General features: G+C 32.0%; 5 protein-coding genes across 7 annotated transcripts; 3 read left to right on the forward strand and 2 right to left on the reverse strand.

Annotated features, from left to right (window-relative positions):
* The first annotated feature begins 879 nt into the window (after nt 1–879).
* Nucleotides 880–6,092, forward strand: LOC101491377 (putative nuclear RNA export factor SDE5). 3 transcript variants are annotated; one of them, XM_073370537.1, is made up of 12 exons: nt 880–1,036; nt 1,930–2,510; nt 2,946–2,971; nt 3,083–3,160; nt 3,686–3,750; nt 3,949–4,202; nt 4,663–4,745; nt 4,862–4,918; nt 5,133–5,200; nt 5,318–5,424; nt 5,519–5,589; nt 5,723–6,092. In XM_073370537.1, the coding sequence occupies exons 2-12, from the start codon at nt 1,949–1,951 to the stop codon at nt 5,837–5,839; spliced, it is 1,488 nt and encodes a 495-aa protein (XP_073226638.1). In that variant the 5' UTR covers nt 880–1,036; nt 1,930–1,948; the 3' UTR covers nt 5,840–6,092. The 3 variants fall into 3 exon arrangements, with proteins under 3 accessions (XP_073226638.1, XP_004485769.1, XP_073226639.1); XM_004485712.4 differs by having other exon boundaries at nt 881–1,036; nt 5,321–5,424; XM_073370538.1 differs by lacking the exon at nt 880–1,036 and adding an exon at nt 1,160–1,334.
* Nucleotides 6,093–7,524: 1,432 nt separating this feature from the next.
* Nucleotides 7,525–8,637, forward strand: LOC101491906 (stress-related protein). Its single transcript, XM_004485714.4, has 2 exons — nt 7,525–7,764; nt 7,858–8,637. The coding sequence occupies exons 1-2, from the start codon at nt 7,726–7,728 to the stop codon at nt 8,455–8,457; spliced, it is 639 nt and encodes a 212-aa protein (XP_004485771.1). The 5' UTR covers nt 7,525–7,725; the 3' UTR covers nt 8,458–8,637.
* A 188-nt stretch (nt 8,638–8,825) lies between these two features.
* LOC101492239 (pentatricopeptide repeat-containing protein At4g21705, mitochondrial) lies at nt 8,826–11,316 on the reverse strand. The gene is made up of 2 exons (XM_004485715.4): nt 10,856–11,316; nt 8,826–10,366 (listed from the first exon to the last, which is right to left on the reverse strand). Exons 1-2 carry the CDS (start codon nt 11,096–11,098, stop codon nt 9,131–9,133), a joined length of 1,479 nt encoding a protein of 492 aa, XP_004485772.1. The 5' UTR covers nt 11,099–11,316; the 3' UTR covers nt 8,826–9,130.
* Nucleotides 11,317–13,418: 2,102 nt separating this feature from the next.
* On the forward strand, nt 13,419–13,781 carry LOC101492576 (uncharacterized). Its single transcript, XM_012712028.1, has one exon. It carries the CDS (start codon nt 13,419–13,421, stop codon nt 13,779–13,781), a length of 363 nt encoding a protein of 120 aa, XP_012567482.1.
* Nucleotides 13,782–14,116: 335 nt separating this feature from the next.
* On the reverse strand, nt 14,117–15,106 carry LOC101492907 (enoyl-CoA delta isomerase 2, peroxisomal-like). The gene has a single exon (XM_004485717.4). It carries the CDS (start codon nt 15,049–15,051, stop codon nt 14,335–14,337), a length of 717 nt encoding a protein of 238 aa, XP_004485774.1. The 5' UTR covers nt 15,052–15,106; the 3' UTR covers nt 14,117–14,334.
* Nucleotides 15,107–16,556: the final 1,450 nt, after the last annotated feature.

The following is a 16,556-nucleotide window of genomic DNA, read 5'->3' on the forward strand; positions in this document are numbered from 1 at the left end:
GAGTAACAATTTCATGTAACTATTTTTTACTTTTCTAATTCATTCAACTATAAATTTATCAAATTCAGCTCCTATACAATAAAAAAGTTGTTAATAGTTAATTTAAAAATATGGATGAAACAAATTCATCCAACCTTTTTCTAAAATTCAATGAATTACTTTTTCTTTTCAATGAATTACAATTAATTATATTTATATTAAAATAAATACCTTGAAAAGTATTTTTATAATAATTTTTTCAATATATTTTTTTATTAATTTAAAAACTATTTTTTACTTAAAACAATGTTTTTTCAAAAATAATTTTTATATTATTTAAAAAAACTGTTTTGTAATTTTAAAATTGATAATTTTTTAAAATTATTTTATTTATTATTTTTTATTAATTTAAAATAATTAATTTTTTAAGCATATACATATTTTTCATAAGATCAAGTAGTTTAATTGATCCAACAACAAAATATTATTAATTATAGTTAACTACATTTTTGAAGTACAAAATAAAGAGAGTATCAAATACCAAAGAAATAAATCTTCTACCTTTGGAAAAGAAAATGTAGAATGACTTCGGTATATTTGTGTGTATAAAAAAGAGAGAATGATAATTAAAATACTAAAAAAAATAAAAAAAAATATTTATTAAGAGAGACAGATAAAAAATCACTTTATTTTTTCTTTTATACCATTATATTTTTTTTTGTATAATTCCAAAAATAAGTAAATAAATTATAATTTAATTTATATGCATCAACAAAAGTATAAACTTTTATAAAAACATCTAATTTGTAAAGAAAAAAAAAATCACCGGAGTACATAGAAATTAATCTCAATTTATTGAGAGAAAAATGAGAACTTGGCAGAGAAGCTGCTTGTTTTGTAAGGTTCCAAATTTGAAAAAAAACAAATAAAAAGTGATTTGCCCATTTTTTTATTTATTTAAAAGAAATTGGTCATTCAATTATTATTTTGAGTTGGCTATATATCATTCAAAACGAAACTAAGACAATTGTCGGAGACTTCCTAATATCATCATTCTGTAAGTAATTATTTAATTTAATCATTCTCTTTTTTCTTTTCTCTTTTTTGTTCTCTTCAGTTCAATTCAGTTGTTACCTTTCCCTCTTTCATTTTCATTTTCATTTTCAATTTTGCAGTGAGTGGGTTTCTCAATTTTTCATACTTCTTTTTTACTTCGCTATTCAATCAATAATTTTGCCAAATTTAGTATTAACAAACATTCACATTAACACATTTCGATTTCTTTCCCCCATTTGAGTCAAGATTCCGTTTTTTGCTATCGGGTTACCGTTTGATTCGATTTTTATCGTATACAGGTTCACTTTTGTTCCTTATTTCAATTCTTAGTATTCGCGTTCTTTCATTGCTTTGTTTTATGATTCCGTGTTGTCATTCATATATCAAGTTTCTTTAAGGTTTTCTTTGTATAGAAGAAATGACACTAAGAGATTAAGTATTTCTTTGTGTGGAGGGTGAAATTGGAGGAATTCCATTGAGTGATTTTGTCAAAAACTATTTTTTTTTAGATTCTACAAAATAATGGTGCCACCTTGATTTTGCCAAACTCATTGTCAATCCAAACATACACTGAGACTTAAGAATTTGTTTCATTTATCTAACTTGGTACTTAAATACTTGAGTCATTTCCTTATGCAAGACTCTGTTAGATTTTGCTTTCTGTGTCCCTTTATTTTATTAATCAAGTTATTCTTTAGTTGTACTGCTCTTGTGTGTTTTTTTAACTTTTTATGACTGCAAAGTATGATTATGTGGTATAAGCAATTGTACAGAGACACATTCTCTAGCTCAAAGCTTTTGGAATTTTGCTGGATATAATCCAATGACATTTCCTTGTTGGACATAATTTTGTAAATTTGATTGATTTTGTCTTTATATTGATTTATTTGACAGTGATTCGAGCATAATTAGGATGGAAGTCGCAGGCCAGAACATAGTAATATACGATGAAGATAAGGCATTGAAGTTCTTGCTTGAGGCCTTTGGACATTCATATTCACTTGAAGAAATAGCTTCTGCCTATTGTAAGGCAAGCCGGAATTTAGACTTGGCTGCGGAAATTTTGTATGAAATGAAGGGGAGTTCCTCAACCTCTGGAACCCTTTCATCTAGTTCAGACACCAAGGTGGAAGAGTCTTCAGAATCATCTGATGGACATCCTTTTGAAAATTCATTTCATGGAAAGAAAAGTTTCAGGCCCAAAGTTCGCCCAGTTTCAACTGGTTCTGTTTCAAGCATTATTGGTAAAAGTTATGTTAGACCCGTGCCATCTGTAAATAGGTCTAATGGTACAACTAAACCGGCTAAGTTGGATGCAAAGACGCTGCCAATGACCGGAATCTGGCGTGAAAACAGCAAGTCAGAGCCAAAATCTTCAAAGCACGATCATCTTCAAGACGACATGGAGGAATTCTTATTCAAAATGCTTGGAGATGGCTTTCAGCTGGACAGAAATATGATACGTGAAGTTCTTGGTACATAACACTCTAACTTTATGCTGTTGTTTAAAATAGCTTAAGTTTAAAATAGCTTAACATTATTCATTTCATTAATTATGATGCAAGTATGGAGTTTACATGTAAAATAGTATGTTGGTTGGTCTGATGCAAGTCTTGAATGCTCTCTGCCTGCAGTTGACTAAACCAGTTTAACACTCGATGTTAAACCGCGTGCCATTATTTCATTGTGTAAATGAATCTGGTTTTACTTTGCATTATGCACTCTTACTAGTTATCTAGTATACAATTCGATCTACTATCATTAATGCATATTTGTATTTATTAATTTCATGACTGAGTCTGAGATAAGTAACTCATTAGCTGATGTTGAACTATATCTACCTCAAAAAAAAGTTGAATTATACCTTTAGTTTGTATTAACTGTTGCCTGGTTTTATTGCAAACATGCAGGTACTTGCGGGTATGACATGCAAAAGGTACACGAAATGTCTTATGCTGTCACTGATGACATTTCTTATTTTATATTTCTCCGTAGCATTTGTTATCTTTACCGAATTAATTTATGTGTATATAATGAAATCATTCAGAGCTTGGAAAAACTACTAGATCAGTCAGCCATGGATTTGGACAAAAGGCCAGCTGTTGGTCATGATTCACCTGGGAAGGTGAGTGAATGCCAAGATTATTTATAATTGAAGCTGCACTTGGATTACTTACACTTCTTCTATTTATATATATATATATATATATTATATCATAATTGTAAATTTTAAATGGGTGTGAGGGTTTGAGATTTAATCCTACCTTCTCCACGGTAGGGAGATTTTAGGCAAGGGATTGTAAATTACCTTCTTTTGTGAAAGATCTTTGTTACGTGCTGGTCTTTCTATTTAAAATTGTCTAGTGATATTGATATACATGAGTCTATATGTAACTAGTACTTGTTTGCAGGGAGCGCCTAATATCTTGTGAAAGGCATATTTATGTGCTACTTTTCTCCCCCAAATTTCTTTTCTTTTGTTTGGTTGTCTATTATGGATTATGTTATTCTTCCACCCGATTATTTTCAAAGAATAGAAGTAGCGTTTGGTTTCCTGTTCTTTTGTATTCTCTTTCTTAGCTTTTGGCTTCCTATTCTTTCTCTGATGATCATATACTCATTGCTGTTTAAGCTAAATGTACTTTTACAGCTTGCAGATATGAAACCAAAATCTGAAGCATCACCATCTGAAAGAAAGTCTTGGGATTCAAGAGGGTATACTTTTCTCTCCTTTTCCACCTTTTGTTTTTTGTTTATGTCAACATCCACTACTTCTGTCATCATCCTATTTACTTTAAAAGATAACGAAGTTCTTGTTTATCTTTTTCCTGAATCCGAATTATGTTCTTTTGGCACAGTCAACTCTTTTAATAGCATATACTTTGGGTAATGTGTATTCTATTTACCATACAGAAATGGAAATATATATTCAATCAAAGAAGTGGAACTACATCAGCGGCAGAAAGAGAGACATGACATTCAGAAAGAAGTATTGTCGAATTTGTTTAGTTACCCTGAGCATTTTGAGGAGCCTCCTAAAAGAATTGTAAGGGGTTTGAATAAGAATTCACCATATGGAGTTGGACATGTGGTCTTTGAACCTCCCAAAGACTCACCAGAAGAATACAAGATAGACATGGACTTCGGGCGACGAGCAAATGAAGCTGGTACTTCCTTTCTACTGTCCCAGCAAATCTAATTATCAGTCTTGGTTTATTATAGTTAAAATTTGTTTATTGAGCTATACGCCTTTTGCACAATAATATTTGTGTCTAAATTAGCTTACTATAATGGCAATATTGATATTGATCACTAGTTTATCTTGTGTAAGAGTATGGATTTCTTCGATTTTAGAAAGTATATCTCATGATGCTTAAACATGCTTGCGCTGTCTAAGAATGAGGATTGTTGTCTTGCAATTATTTTATTCTTATACTGCATTCACCGTGACAGTATCAGAGTTGTTGTTTTAATCAGAAGAATTGCTCAATACATTCTTAGAAGCAAAATCCATTGACTATCCATATTTTTTTTCTTGTATTTCTTGGCATATAATAAATGGATATTTCTTTTTCTCTTCCTTTAAAGTCGAGTTTACTTTTTATAAGATTGGTTGTTGTCTGGCAGATGGGGAGGACGAAGCTGATTACCAATGCGTGCGAAAAGCTGTGAAGGAATATCGGGTCACAATGATGGAATATTACAAAGCAGTATGTTGTGGGGGTTATACTTTTGTTCTACATTTGATTGTTAAATACAGTTAACTTGGTTGGGATCTTTGGTTTGGGCACTGTACAGTACACTCATGGTTCACTTGTCACTCTAGGCTGTTGATGCATTTGCAAAGGGAGATCAAATCAAAGCCCAAAAATTCTTAGATGAGGTAAGGTTTTATTAGAATTGTGCCTGACCATAAGTTGCTTTATGATATGATAAACATTGAATTTGTTCATGACTTCTAAATTTCCGGTTCACTGTATGTTTATTCTTGTGTTCTGTACTTCTGTTAGTGCTGCTTTCTTTCACCTTTTAATAGGGGTGCTCGTCTTACATTCAGTTTTTTCTTACTAATATACTATATGCTATGGTGTTCCCAGGGGCAATTTTACCTAAAGAAGGCAAGGGAAGCTGATGAAGAATCTAGCAGAATGATTCTTGAAACTAGGTTAATCTAATTGTGTTCAAATTTTGCATTTTGTTCATTTCCCACCTTCATTTCAAGGGGGTTAGCATGGAAATTTTGTATGATAGTTGACAATATTTCTTTTGTTGTATTTGTTAGCAGAACTACAGAAGCCCAAGAGATGGTACTTGACTTGAGCGACCATGAACCAAAGGATGCAATTAGGCTACTGAAGTGTCATCTTTCTTCTCTTTCTGGAATTACATGTAAGTTATGATATTGATCTATTAATTAGTTTATTAATTATTGACCCTTTTCAAATTTCCTCCTGTTAATTTTACATTCCCCTATCTCCATCAGCATTTGACTGCCTCAAGGTTATCTTCAATCCAAATGATCAAGCTAAGAAGAAAAGGTCTTGTAGACGAGTGGTAAGACTGAGTAGTTTTTTTGGAGTTTAACTTCATGGTTTTATGTTTATTTTGAATGCACCAATGATTTTTTTTTTTAAATAATAAAAAATTGTGAGGCAATTTGTGATTGTTGGTCTTTGATTTTGGACAGGTGTTAAAACTATTGGAGGAGGAATCTATAAAGTGGATTGAAGGAGAAATGGCTGGGACTATATTGATCCGCTTAGATAACATAGAGCGTAAAAGGTTGAGTTTTTTCAAAACATAGCATCTTGTTGTGCATTAAGAATAGTGGTTTGTTGTGCATTAAGAGTAGTGGTTTTCTATGTCAAGGTCTAGTTAGTTAACAAATGAATGGCCTCTAACGTCCACAATATGCAAATAGTTTACTATTGGTCAATTTTGTAACTGAACCTATGGAAGGGTGTGGGTTTTTTGGTCCCATGTAATATTCATGATTTTTTTTTCAATATTAACTGAAATATTAAGTCTCAAATCAATAAATATATTTTTGTCTCTTACTTGGCACATGTGATTCTGTAACCACATAAATGTAAATGTTGTTCACTTGAATAGTAAACATGATCTCTTTGGAATATTCGGTTGGTTATCCAGACCAATTTTGAAAGATGACATTAGTCAAAATATGTTGTTGGTGAAGCTAACGGTTTAAGAATCCCAACAGCTGGTTCATGGGTTCATTCTCAAGGCATGACTATGAATACGATCTAGATGGATGGCTATGCTCGTACTAACTTATCTGGTTGTATTATTTCTGTTACTTTGTGTGTGGAAATATTCTTGTTTGTTTCTGGAATTTTGATTTTTTTTAGTTTGCGACGTTTTGATTTTGAACATGGCCCGAATGCTTTTGTGGTCCAAAAATGGACTTTATATTCTAAACAGTGTAGAGGGAGTTTCTTTTCATGTAATGCAATCTTTTTTTTGTCCTGTTCAAATTTACTAGTATTTTCGGATAAAACTACTGTTTTCCGTTTAAAAATACATGATTTTTTTTTATGGGTACAGAATGTAAGATTTTTTAAAAAACATAAAAAGATCTCAAAAGTGAAAAATTCTTAACGGATTTTGACGATCCATCAAAAGTCAATAAAAAAGTATTAGTAAAATGGATCAAACAGAAATTGACATCCTTTGCTTTATGTAGCTTGAACGAAAAAGAAAAACATATGAAATTTGACTTCCATTTACAAGAGGTTGGATAAAATAGAAGTATATCTAAGCTTCTATTTTGTCGTAACAAAAAGGACTATTCAATTGAAGCTTATATCTAATTCAAATAGAAGATTTTATTATACAACAAGGATTTTTTTTCTCATTAAATGAAGTTTATATTTAGTCATTGAAGTATGAGTGAAAATAGATTAGATTCAACTATATTTTATAATAATACATTCAAATGGAAGATTAGAAGATGTAATTGAGTTTAGTTTGTTGTTGACACATTGAAAGTCTTATTATTTTTTCATCAAAACTATAAAATTAGTTTCATCAAGAGACAAGTGAACCATGATTTTTACACATTTGATAGAGTGTCAAGGTTTTATGAGCAATTCTCTTAACTTAATTTTGAACTATAGTTTGTCATATTTTAGTCATTTTCAATAAACTCAATCTCTATTTGTCAAAAACATTATATTTTAATAACTATAGATCACAACCAATTCTAAAAGTACATCACAAATATTAAATATCTTAATAATAAGATAACATATGATTAATTCTTTTAAAAAAATGATAAAATTAAATGTTTATGTAATTTTTTGTTGGTGTACAATAATGATATTCGTACTTTTGCAATAGAAATTATGTCTTTCAGAGCCGTCACAAGAGTATCATATGCAATAAAATAAAGAAACTAGAAGAAGATGGACTAAAAACTTAACCTGTAAGAAAAGCCGAAGCGCTTTGTTTGCATAGTAAGGAAAGATACGCGTTTTGTCTTCTCGCTTTCTCAGTGCTACCCTTCGTTTTATTTCACCGACCCTAAATTCGCGCCTATTTCCATGACATCATTTTTTCCTTTCGTATAAAAACCCAATCCAACCTCATCAATTACTCATTCCCAAATTTTTAAATCCCCCTTTGAAACCTAAACCTAAACCACAAACACCACCTCTCAACAAAACGAACATGGCCGCCGAACCTCAATCCGAACCACAACAACAAATGGTACATCTTTCTTTTCTTTTTCATTTTCTTGTTTTTTAATTCTGATTATTATTTAGGGTTTCTAATTTATTTTAATTGAATTTTTAATTGAAGGCTGAGGAAGAAACTAACCAAGAGCAAGAACTCAAGTACCTTGAATTCGTGCAATTCGCAACAATTCAAGCTGTGATGCGTTGCGCGATTCTCTATTCCTACGCTAAAGAACGTTCGGGTCCACTCAAACCCGGCGTCGACACCGTCGAAGAAGCTGTTAAGACCGTCGTCGGTCCAGTCTACGAAAAATTCCACCAAGTCCCAGTCGAGCTTCTCAAATACGTCGATCGCAAAGTCGACGAATCCGTTTCCGAGATAGATCGCCACGTTCCTACTAACGTCAAGAAGGTTTCAACTCAAGCTCGCACTGTCGTTTCTGAAGTCCGTCGTACCGGCGTCGTTGAATCCGCATCCGAACTGGCCAAAACCGTTTACTCGAAATATGAACCGAAAGCGGAGCAGTGCGCCGTTTCGGCATGGAAGAGGTTGAATCAGCTTCCTCTGTTCCCTCATGTGGCTAACGCGGTTTTGCCTAAAGCTGCTTATTGTAGTGAGAAGTATAATGAAGTTGTTGTTTCAAGTGCGGAGAAAGGTTATAAGGTTTCTGCTTATCTTCCATTGGTTCCTACTGAGAAGATTGCTAAGGTCTTCACTGATTAATCGATGAAGATTTCTCTATCGGTGGTGTCAGATTGTTCGTTCTTTTTATGTTTGTTTGTTTAGTCTTTCTTTTTAATTTTTCAATAATTGCAAAGAAAAACTGTGTTTAGTTTGTTTCTGGTGTGGATATGATGTGTATGGGAATCATGTTCTATAACAATATACTTTGATCTTTTATTATGTGCTTGCATGCTTCTATTATAACCGTAATTTAGTTTTTGGTTATGATGAAAATTGAAGCTTTCACTACAATAATGAATTCCGTTGAAAACATACCCAGAGGATTTTATATTAATAATTAGTATTTTATTCCCAGTTTAAGGACTTGTTGATTGTTTATATGAACTTCCTTACACGTAATCATAAACTGATCAATTTGAACTTTTTTTACATTATAAATGTGGTATTTTTCAACCTAAAAATCATAAGCCCATGCGATCCTTGGTTTCTGTTGTACATGCTGTCAGTTTCATGGAAACTCCTAAATAACTCGTTATCTAACAAGATGGTGATTTAGACCGACATAAGATGGTTTGTCATATATTCCCGCACATAATAGTTAGCCATATTTTCACTAGCATAGTTACTCTTCACACTCAGGTTAAAATCATACTTACAACATGGTATGATTCGGCAGCATAAGAATATATTATGTGAAAGTATGTTTACAAATTTATGCCTTCCTCATGTTTGCTATTTCTTTAGTTTTTATGTTTTCATTAATTCCATCTTTTTTCATGCGGTCCAAAACCTCATCCACTTCTTTATCAGCTCGTAGATAAGCCTTGATCAGGGCATGATACATTTGTCGATTTACCCCAACATTTCTTAATAAGCTTACCAAAACTTCTGCATCTTCAACACATGCATTATCACCAATCCAAAACAATAGGGCCCCAATAACCTTGGGGTTAGGCTTCAATTTTTTATTCTCCGAATACAAAGAGATGGCAGTTTTCAAGCACCCAAATGCTTTCTCCATCTCACCCTTCTGCAAGTATCCACCTGCTACTAGAGTCCAAGAGTTTGGGTTAGTAGTCTTTCCCTTCTTCTGTAAATCTTCAAGTATGGCTTCTGCTTTCTTAGGAAAACCTTTTTCAGAGTATCCAGTGATTACCACATTTGGAACTCCAAAATCATAACAATTATCAGAGGATTCCCATTCCATGAGTATTTTGTCAGCTTCATCAAACACCTCAAGCTTTACCAGAGATTCTAACATGGTTATAAAATCCCTGTTTATGCACCTATTGCAAGCACTTTTCTCCTTATCCCATAGTCTTAGGACTTCATTCTTTTTTCCAAGACGAGCATAGAGAGAGATAAGATGATTGTAACCCTCTCCATCTTTGTCATCTAGCCTCTCTTCGCATTTCCTTAGAGCATCAACAGCCTCACTTGAAAGTTTCGCTTTTATATAGAAATTTGCCACGACAGAATAAGTGTTCCAGTCCATCGCAATGTGCGGCTGACTCTCCATCTCTTCCAATATTCTCTTCATTCCATCAATATCAGACCTCACACCATAAGAATTTATACAGATTCGGTAGCTAAAGTTGTCAGGTAAAACATGGTTTTCCTTCATCTCAGTCAGCACACCAGCTACATTCTCATGCTGTCCTACATTTGTGTACAGACACATAATGTTGTTGTAAGTTAAAGCCGACCCAGCAAACCCTAACTCCTTCATTTTCTGCAAATGAGATAGAGACTTATCGATTTGACGCTGACGAACATAACAATTCAAAAGAGCACCATATGTCTTCTCATTTCGGTCTTGATCCTTCAAGCTATTAAAATAGGTTTCTGCAGAAACAAATCCGTGAACTTTACCAATAAGATCCAAATGCACCGCGTGTTCAGTTGCCAAAAATATGCACAAACCATTCTTATTCATCCATTCAGATACCTGCAGCCAATAACAAACATAATTAAGAGACAACAAAATAATGACTTATTGATCTTATACTGCCAAACAACTTACCACATGTCCATAAATTGTTTTGAACTTATTTTCATAAGCTCTCCATGATAGCTTATGAAAATAGTTATAACTTACATCAAAACAATTTGATTTGATTTTATCATTTGATATAGAAATAGCTTATATATAAACACTTATATGATAAATGTTTATCCAAACTGGACCTAAAACAAGTATCATTGTAACAAGTATCTGTGAAACTCTTTACAACTTAACTACTCAAGCTCATTTATCAAACAAAAACACGATGAACTCAACTCAACCAAATTAAATGGAATGTAACATTGTAAAAAAAAAGTGTGAGCAATTTATTGAACATGGAAGTGGATTATTCGAATAAAGCCACGACAAACCAAAATCATTTTTAGGTTTCATTTTATTGATAAAAACGTAGAAAGTGAAGAATTTGAAAACCTGGAGAGCTTGATTGAACCTACGACGCTTTCGAAGATCACGAACAATGCGCTGAAGCTCTCCGACGCAAACTTTGTTTCCCTTGTAGATCCAATCGTCGAGCTCAGGAACGATGTTTGTAGTTGGATTACCGAGAGGACTGATTTTGGAGTAGAGACTTGGCTTCTTGGTTCTGCTTGTGTAGTATGATCTGTTTGTGGTTCCAAACTCAATCGCAATTTTGCGAAGGAGCTTCCAGTTCATGTCTATGGCTACGCTTGCTAGCTAGGGTTTATCTTTCTGTTCGTTCGGTAGTTACAAGTAACGGAAACAGAACTGTAGAATGGTGACGAAAATGAATGCAAGTAAGTGAGTGATGCCTAAGTGGCGGCCCGTAATTTTTCGGGATTGGCATATATTTGGGCTTTTTGGGCCAATTGTAAGTGGGAGAAACTTGCTTTTCTTTTCCTCCTCATTTTCTTAAAAAAATCTATATTTTTATTAGGGATTTAAAAGATATACAAGTAAAACTGTTTAGCACTAATATTAAATTAAGATGGCTTATATATTTGATTTATCTACGTAAGATCGCGTCTTTTTCATTATCATATTAACATTTTTGAAACACTGAAGGAGAGAAGGTTGCGAAAGAAAAGAAAGGTTTTCACGGTATAATTTTGACACATCCATCCTTTCTGTTTCTAATTGTGGAGAAGAGTGGGGTTTCTGTTTTTCCTCTAAATGGTGATGCGATGACACAAAGAAAGAGAGAATCTTAATCTCAATCTTATTTTTTTTATTTTAAATGGAGGAATTAAAATATTTTTTTTATTTCTTTTTTAATCAATTTAATTATTTAATTTGATTTTTTTAATTATTTAATTTATTCTTCTGTCATGTCACTTTTCTGTTTGTCACATAAATTTTTTTAATAACATCTAACGATAAAGATGATTTTTAAATTAAATTGAACTTATATATTTTAAATTAAAAAAAAAAAAAAAACATTAGAAAAACGCAAACTTTACATAGAAGGATAAATTTTTCAAGTCAATGAAAATCTATTGTTTTATCATATCACAACACATTTGTATAGACATTTATCGCCATTCATTTCGTTTCATTTATATGATATGGTTGTACAGACAACACAAGCAAATAAACGTCTGACTCTGACCGAATATAAGTGCATCTAAACCCAACAAGCCATAAAGCATGACTTGGGAAATAAAACTGCAGAGAAACCATAATGGAGGCACATTTTTCTTCTGTAAAAGGAACAACAAAAATATGATTAACTGATTCTCTAATATTCACGCCAACCCCATTGAGCATATTCAAACTTATTCCCTCCTCCCCCTCTTTCTTTCTTTAAACAATGCAAAAAAAATTCTTTTTGATTACTATGCCAAAATATTTTCTATTTTTATTTTTTAAAATGTATATGCATTTTAATTTTATGGGAGATTTTTGAAATAAATAATTGTCCTTGAAACAAAATGAATTATTAACTAATGAAGATCTATTTCTACATATAATGAAAATAAATATTTGACATTTTTATTGTTTCTAAAAATGTCGACAAATTATTCACTTAAAAAATATATTTCTTTTTTATTAACGAATAAAATTGACATAAATTTTTAAATATGAAAATATGAAATGTTTTTACAAAGTAAATAACTCCTTAAATTTCAAAAAAGAAAGAACTAAAAACAAAGCGGCACCAAAAAGCATGTGTAGGCCATCAAAGTCCACACATGTCATGTGTCGGCGATCGTTGTATCGAGATTAGCTGACTTAAATTTTAAATTTAATATTTTAGTTTTTATAAAAAAACAAAAACACATAATAAAATCTTAATTGTCCAATTTCGATCCAACAGATCAGCGTGTGAATGTGTAGATTTGACCCCCGCACCAAATCCAAAGAATGTGATAGATTGATGATGTAATAGAAATAAAAAGATAGATAAAATAAGATGTTGAATGCATGTTAGAAAAATATAAGGTGTACAAATATTACTATTGTTTAACCTAAACATTTTCATTCTTGTCTCCATCTTTGGTCTTCACGGCTCCACCCCCTTTATCTTTTGACCAAACCAAAACCCCCTCTTTTCTCTTTTTGAACCTTCATAAATTCCCCCTCCATACTTTCTTCCCTTCAATTAATTCATACTTTGCCTCTAAATTAGCTTGGTCGTGGACATGGTAGGCCTTTCCCTCATTATTGCTATACATTGATTCCACAACATGCCCATGTGTGCATGTCTTATGCACGTATATGAAGCTTACTTGTTCTCTGATCAAGTTGCTTCTTGTTGTACATCTCATACACTTAAGTCCTTAAATGTTCTTGAAACATCACTCTCTTAAAGGATTTACCTTTGATCCTCATGCTATACCTACCTTCCATTTCACTACCTAGTTAGCATGTTCCCTTAAAATTAATTTATCTATACATATACTCATTTTCCAACCTTTCCAACTATCCCTTTTTACTGCCATCTCTCTCTCAATATATAGGAAAATTGAAACAATTGCCTTTTTGTGCAGTTGTGAAATCTCATATTGGTGTTCAAATGTTGAGAAAAAGTAAAAGGGTATGTTTTAGTCCTGATGTCAATGAGAAACCAACCATTTTTCCAAAGGATGGTTGTGGCAAAGTATTAACAAATAGGAAGAAGATAATTGAAACTTGGACATTGAGATTGCACAAAGACCCTATTTTGTCACCTGTTAGATTCCTAATAAAGCTTGGAGCAAAGGTAGCAAGTTCTACAAGAGCTGTTTCTTCAACAAGGAGATCCTGTGGGAAGGTTTCTTCATCCACTTTGGTGAGGTCCCATTCATTATCAAACCTCACTGATTCACACCGTGCTAAAGCTGTAGAAGATTGCATTCAGTTTTTGCATTCTTCTTCCTCTAGGGAGGCACCTAGTTGATTGAGTCGGAAAAAACGTTGTTGAAAAAGTTTCTCAAAGTTTCTACTTGCAAGAAATGTATAGACATTTGAGTAATATTATTACTATCTTGATTTCAATTTACATGTTCATAAATAGGAACCATAAATTAATCCTTTGTGCACCAAACCACTTTGGCAACAGAATTTGATTAAGAATCAATACTGAGAAACTGTAACATACAAATATATAACATACAATTCTCAGTTTTTTACCTTCACCTAGTATAATTTGGATAAATAGTAGTATAGTATACTTTATATATAATATAATTAGCCTATAGTTTTTTCCAACCACCACTAATTGCATACTTGAAATAACAATCACGGTAACACAATAATTTTATTGAGTTTAAAAATGTACTTTTAGGCAAAATCACAATTGCAAACTTTAATCCTAACAAACTCATTGTGAGTATAATCTTAAACAATAACACAATATATGCAAGCTCACATGCATTGAAATATAATCTTAAAGAATCTTATTAAATTTGAAATCCTGAATACAACAGAAAATTTGTAGTAATAAATTCAATTCAGATCTTGGATATGATTGGTTTAAGAGTCAAACCCAAAACATCACACGCTTCAGGATACAAACTCTTTCTTATCTCTGCATACACTTCACCCATCCACTTCTTCCGTGCCAACTGTTCCCCCAAGCGCACAGCAGCCTCTACAGTACTCTCCACACTATCATGCGCCGAATCCACAATCCCAATCTTAACCGCCTCATTCCCCTTAATTTTCACGCCACCAAGCAACACATCCCGCAGCACCACTGGCGACTTAATCTTCTCTCTCATCACGGCGGCGAAGTAATCCGGCAACGGCAACCCGAGGTTCACCTCCGGCATATACAACACACCTCGATCACTCCTCATCAAAACATAATCATGGAAAATCGCAAGCATGAATCCGGCGGCGGATGCGTGGCCGTTGACGGCGGCGATAGTCGGCATAGGAAGCGATAAGAAAGCGGCAGCAACTGGCTTGAGAGAATCGACCATGAATTGAAGGCGATCCATAGCGGCGGATTTGGAGTCGGCGGCACGTGCCCATTGTAAGTCGAAGCCGTTGGAGAAGAATTTGCCTTTGGCTGTTGTAATGAGGACGGAACCAGGAGTGGATTGAGAAGAGAGATTTGTTAGGGTTGAGAGAAGGGAATCGATTAGGGTTGGATTGAGACGGTTTTCATCGTCACCGTTGAGAGTTAGAATCCATAGGTTACCACGCTTCTCCAGACTGCACATTTTTTGTTTTTTCCGCTGTTTAGAAGTGTTAGTTATTGATTTCTCTCGGATTATTGAAAGTTTAACTTATTTAAAATATTTTATTAATTCGTTGAATTGGTATCTTCGATGGAATTGGTATCTTCGATGGAATTGGTATCTTAAATTCATTTTTAAATTTTGTGAATTAATAAATATATTTTTTAATTATTATTTCTAAATTTTATTCAATATTTGTAAAATTCAATTAATTTAATCTGTCACTTATAATTTTATATCAATTTATCTTTTCACTAAATAATTTCTATTTGAAATAAATTTTAGATCCACAATAATTACGTCGGGAGAAATGTCTACTGCGCCCAAACAAATTTAACCACTCAAGAGTAGATACCTACATACATCTAAAATGAATTTTAGGTTTTTTTGCTTTTAACTTAAAAAGTAACGATCATTCATTCAAATAGACTGAATAAAATAATGTATTACAAATTTAAATTCGCAAAATATAATGAATTTGCGAAAAATTCCATAGTACCGAGATTGTACAAAATGCAATATAGCTACCAATATAACAAAATTTAATCGATGGAATACTCATGTTTTTTTTGCATATACAGTCATTAATTAAAATTTAGATTAAATTATATATATGGTCTCTTAATTTAATTTTAATTATTTTTTTTTAATTTGATCCTTTGTTTTAATTTTAAATGACAATTTGATCTTTTATATTTTAAAATGTCACAAATGTTATCCTTCTTTTTTTTGTTGCAAAAATTCATCAAAAATTTCAAACAAAACCCATAAAATTAATTATCATTGAAATATAATATAAATTTGATCAAATTCATAACTTAAATAAACTCATATTTTCATCTCGAACAACATCAAATAAAGAATAAATGATAAAATCAGAAGAAAAAAAATGATAAACGACTAAAATTAAGTTAAAGACAACGGATATAATTTAGCCTAAAATTTATAATACATCAATGTTACTATTTCAATTTGAATTGGAAAAATTAAAAGTGTTACACCAAAACAACGATCCAATCAAATGACAAAATAAAAAGTAAATAAAATTTAAAAATCACTTATAACTTTCAGGACAAAAAATGATTCTAAATCATCCATTTGCAATAGAAGAAGAATGAGAGATCTATGTTTTTTTTTAGAACCAAGCAACAACTCTAAAATTCAAGATTTTAGATAAATATATTTTTTTGGTGTAAAGGTTCAATATTTAAAAAAAAAAAAAGTTAAGTAAAAATAACCCAGAAGCATCGTATAATTAACTTGACATCTCAACTATGTTAACATCTCAAATCAATCACTTATTATTTACATCACTCTAAAATATTATTAAAAATAAAATAGAATAAAAAATAGACAATCATAAGAGATACAAACTATCGTCTCATTACAAAATTTACAAAGAAAACCTAGTGGAATAAAATTATAGGGAAAGAAAAAAGTGTGTGGTTAACATCTATCAAAATTAACATAATCTAATTCAAGAAGAC

The sequence above is a fragment of the Cicer arietinum genome, chromosome 1, assembly GCF_000331145.2.
Source record: "Cicer arietinum cultivar CDC Frontier isolate Library 1 chromosome 1, Cicar.CDCFrontier_v2.0, whole genome shotgun sequence".
In the NCBI taxonomy this organism is placed as follows: domain Eukaryota; kingdom Viridiplantae; phylum Streptophyta; class Magnoliopsida; order Fabales; family Fabaceae; genus Cicer; species Cicer arietinum.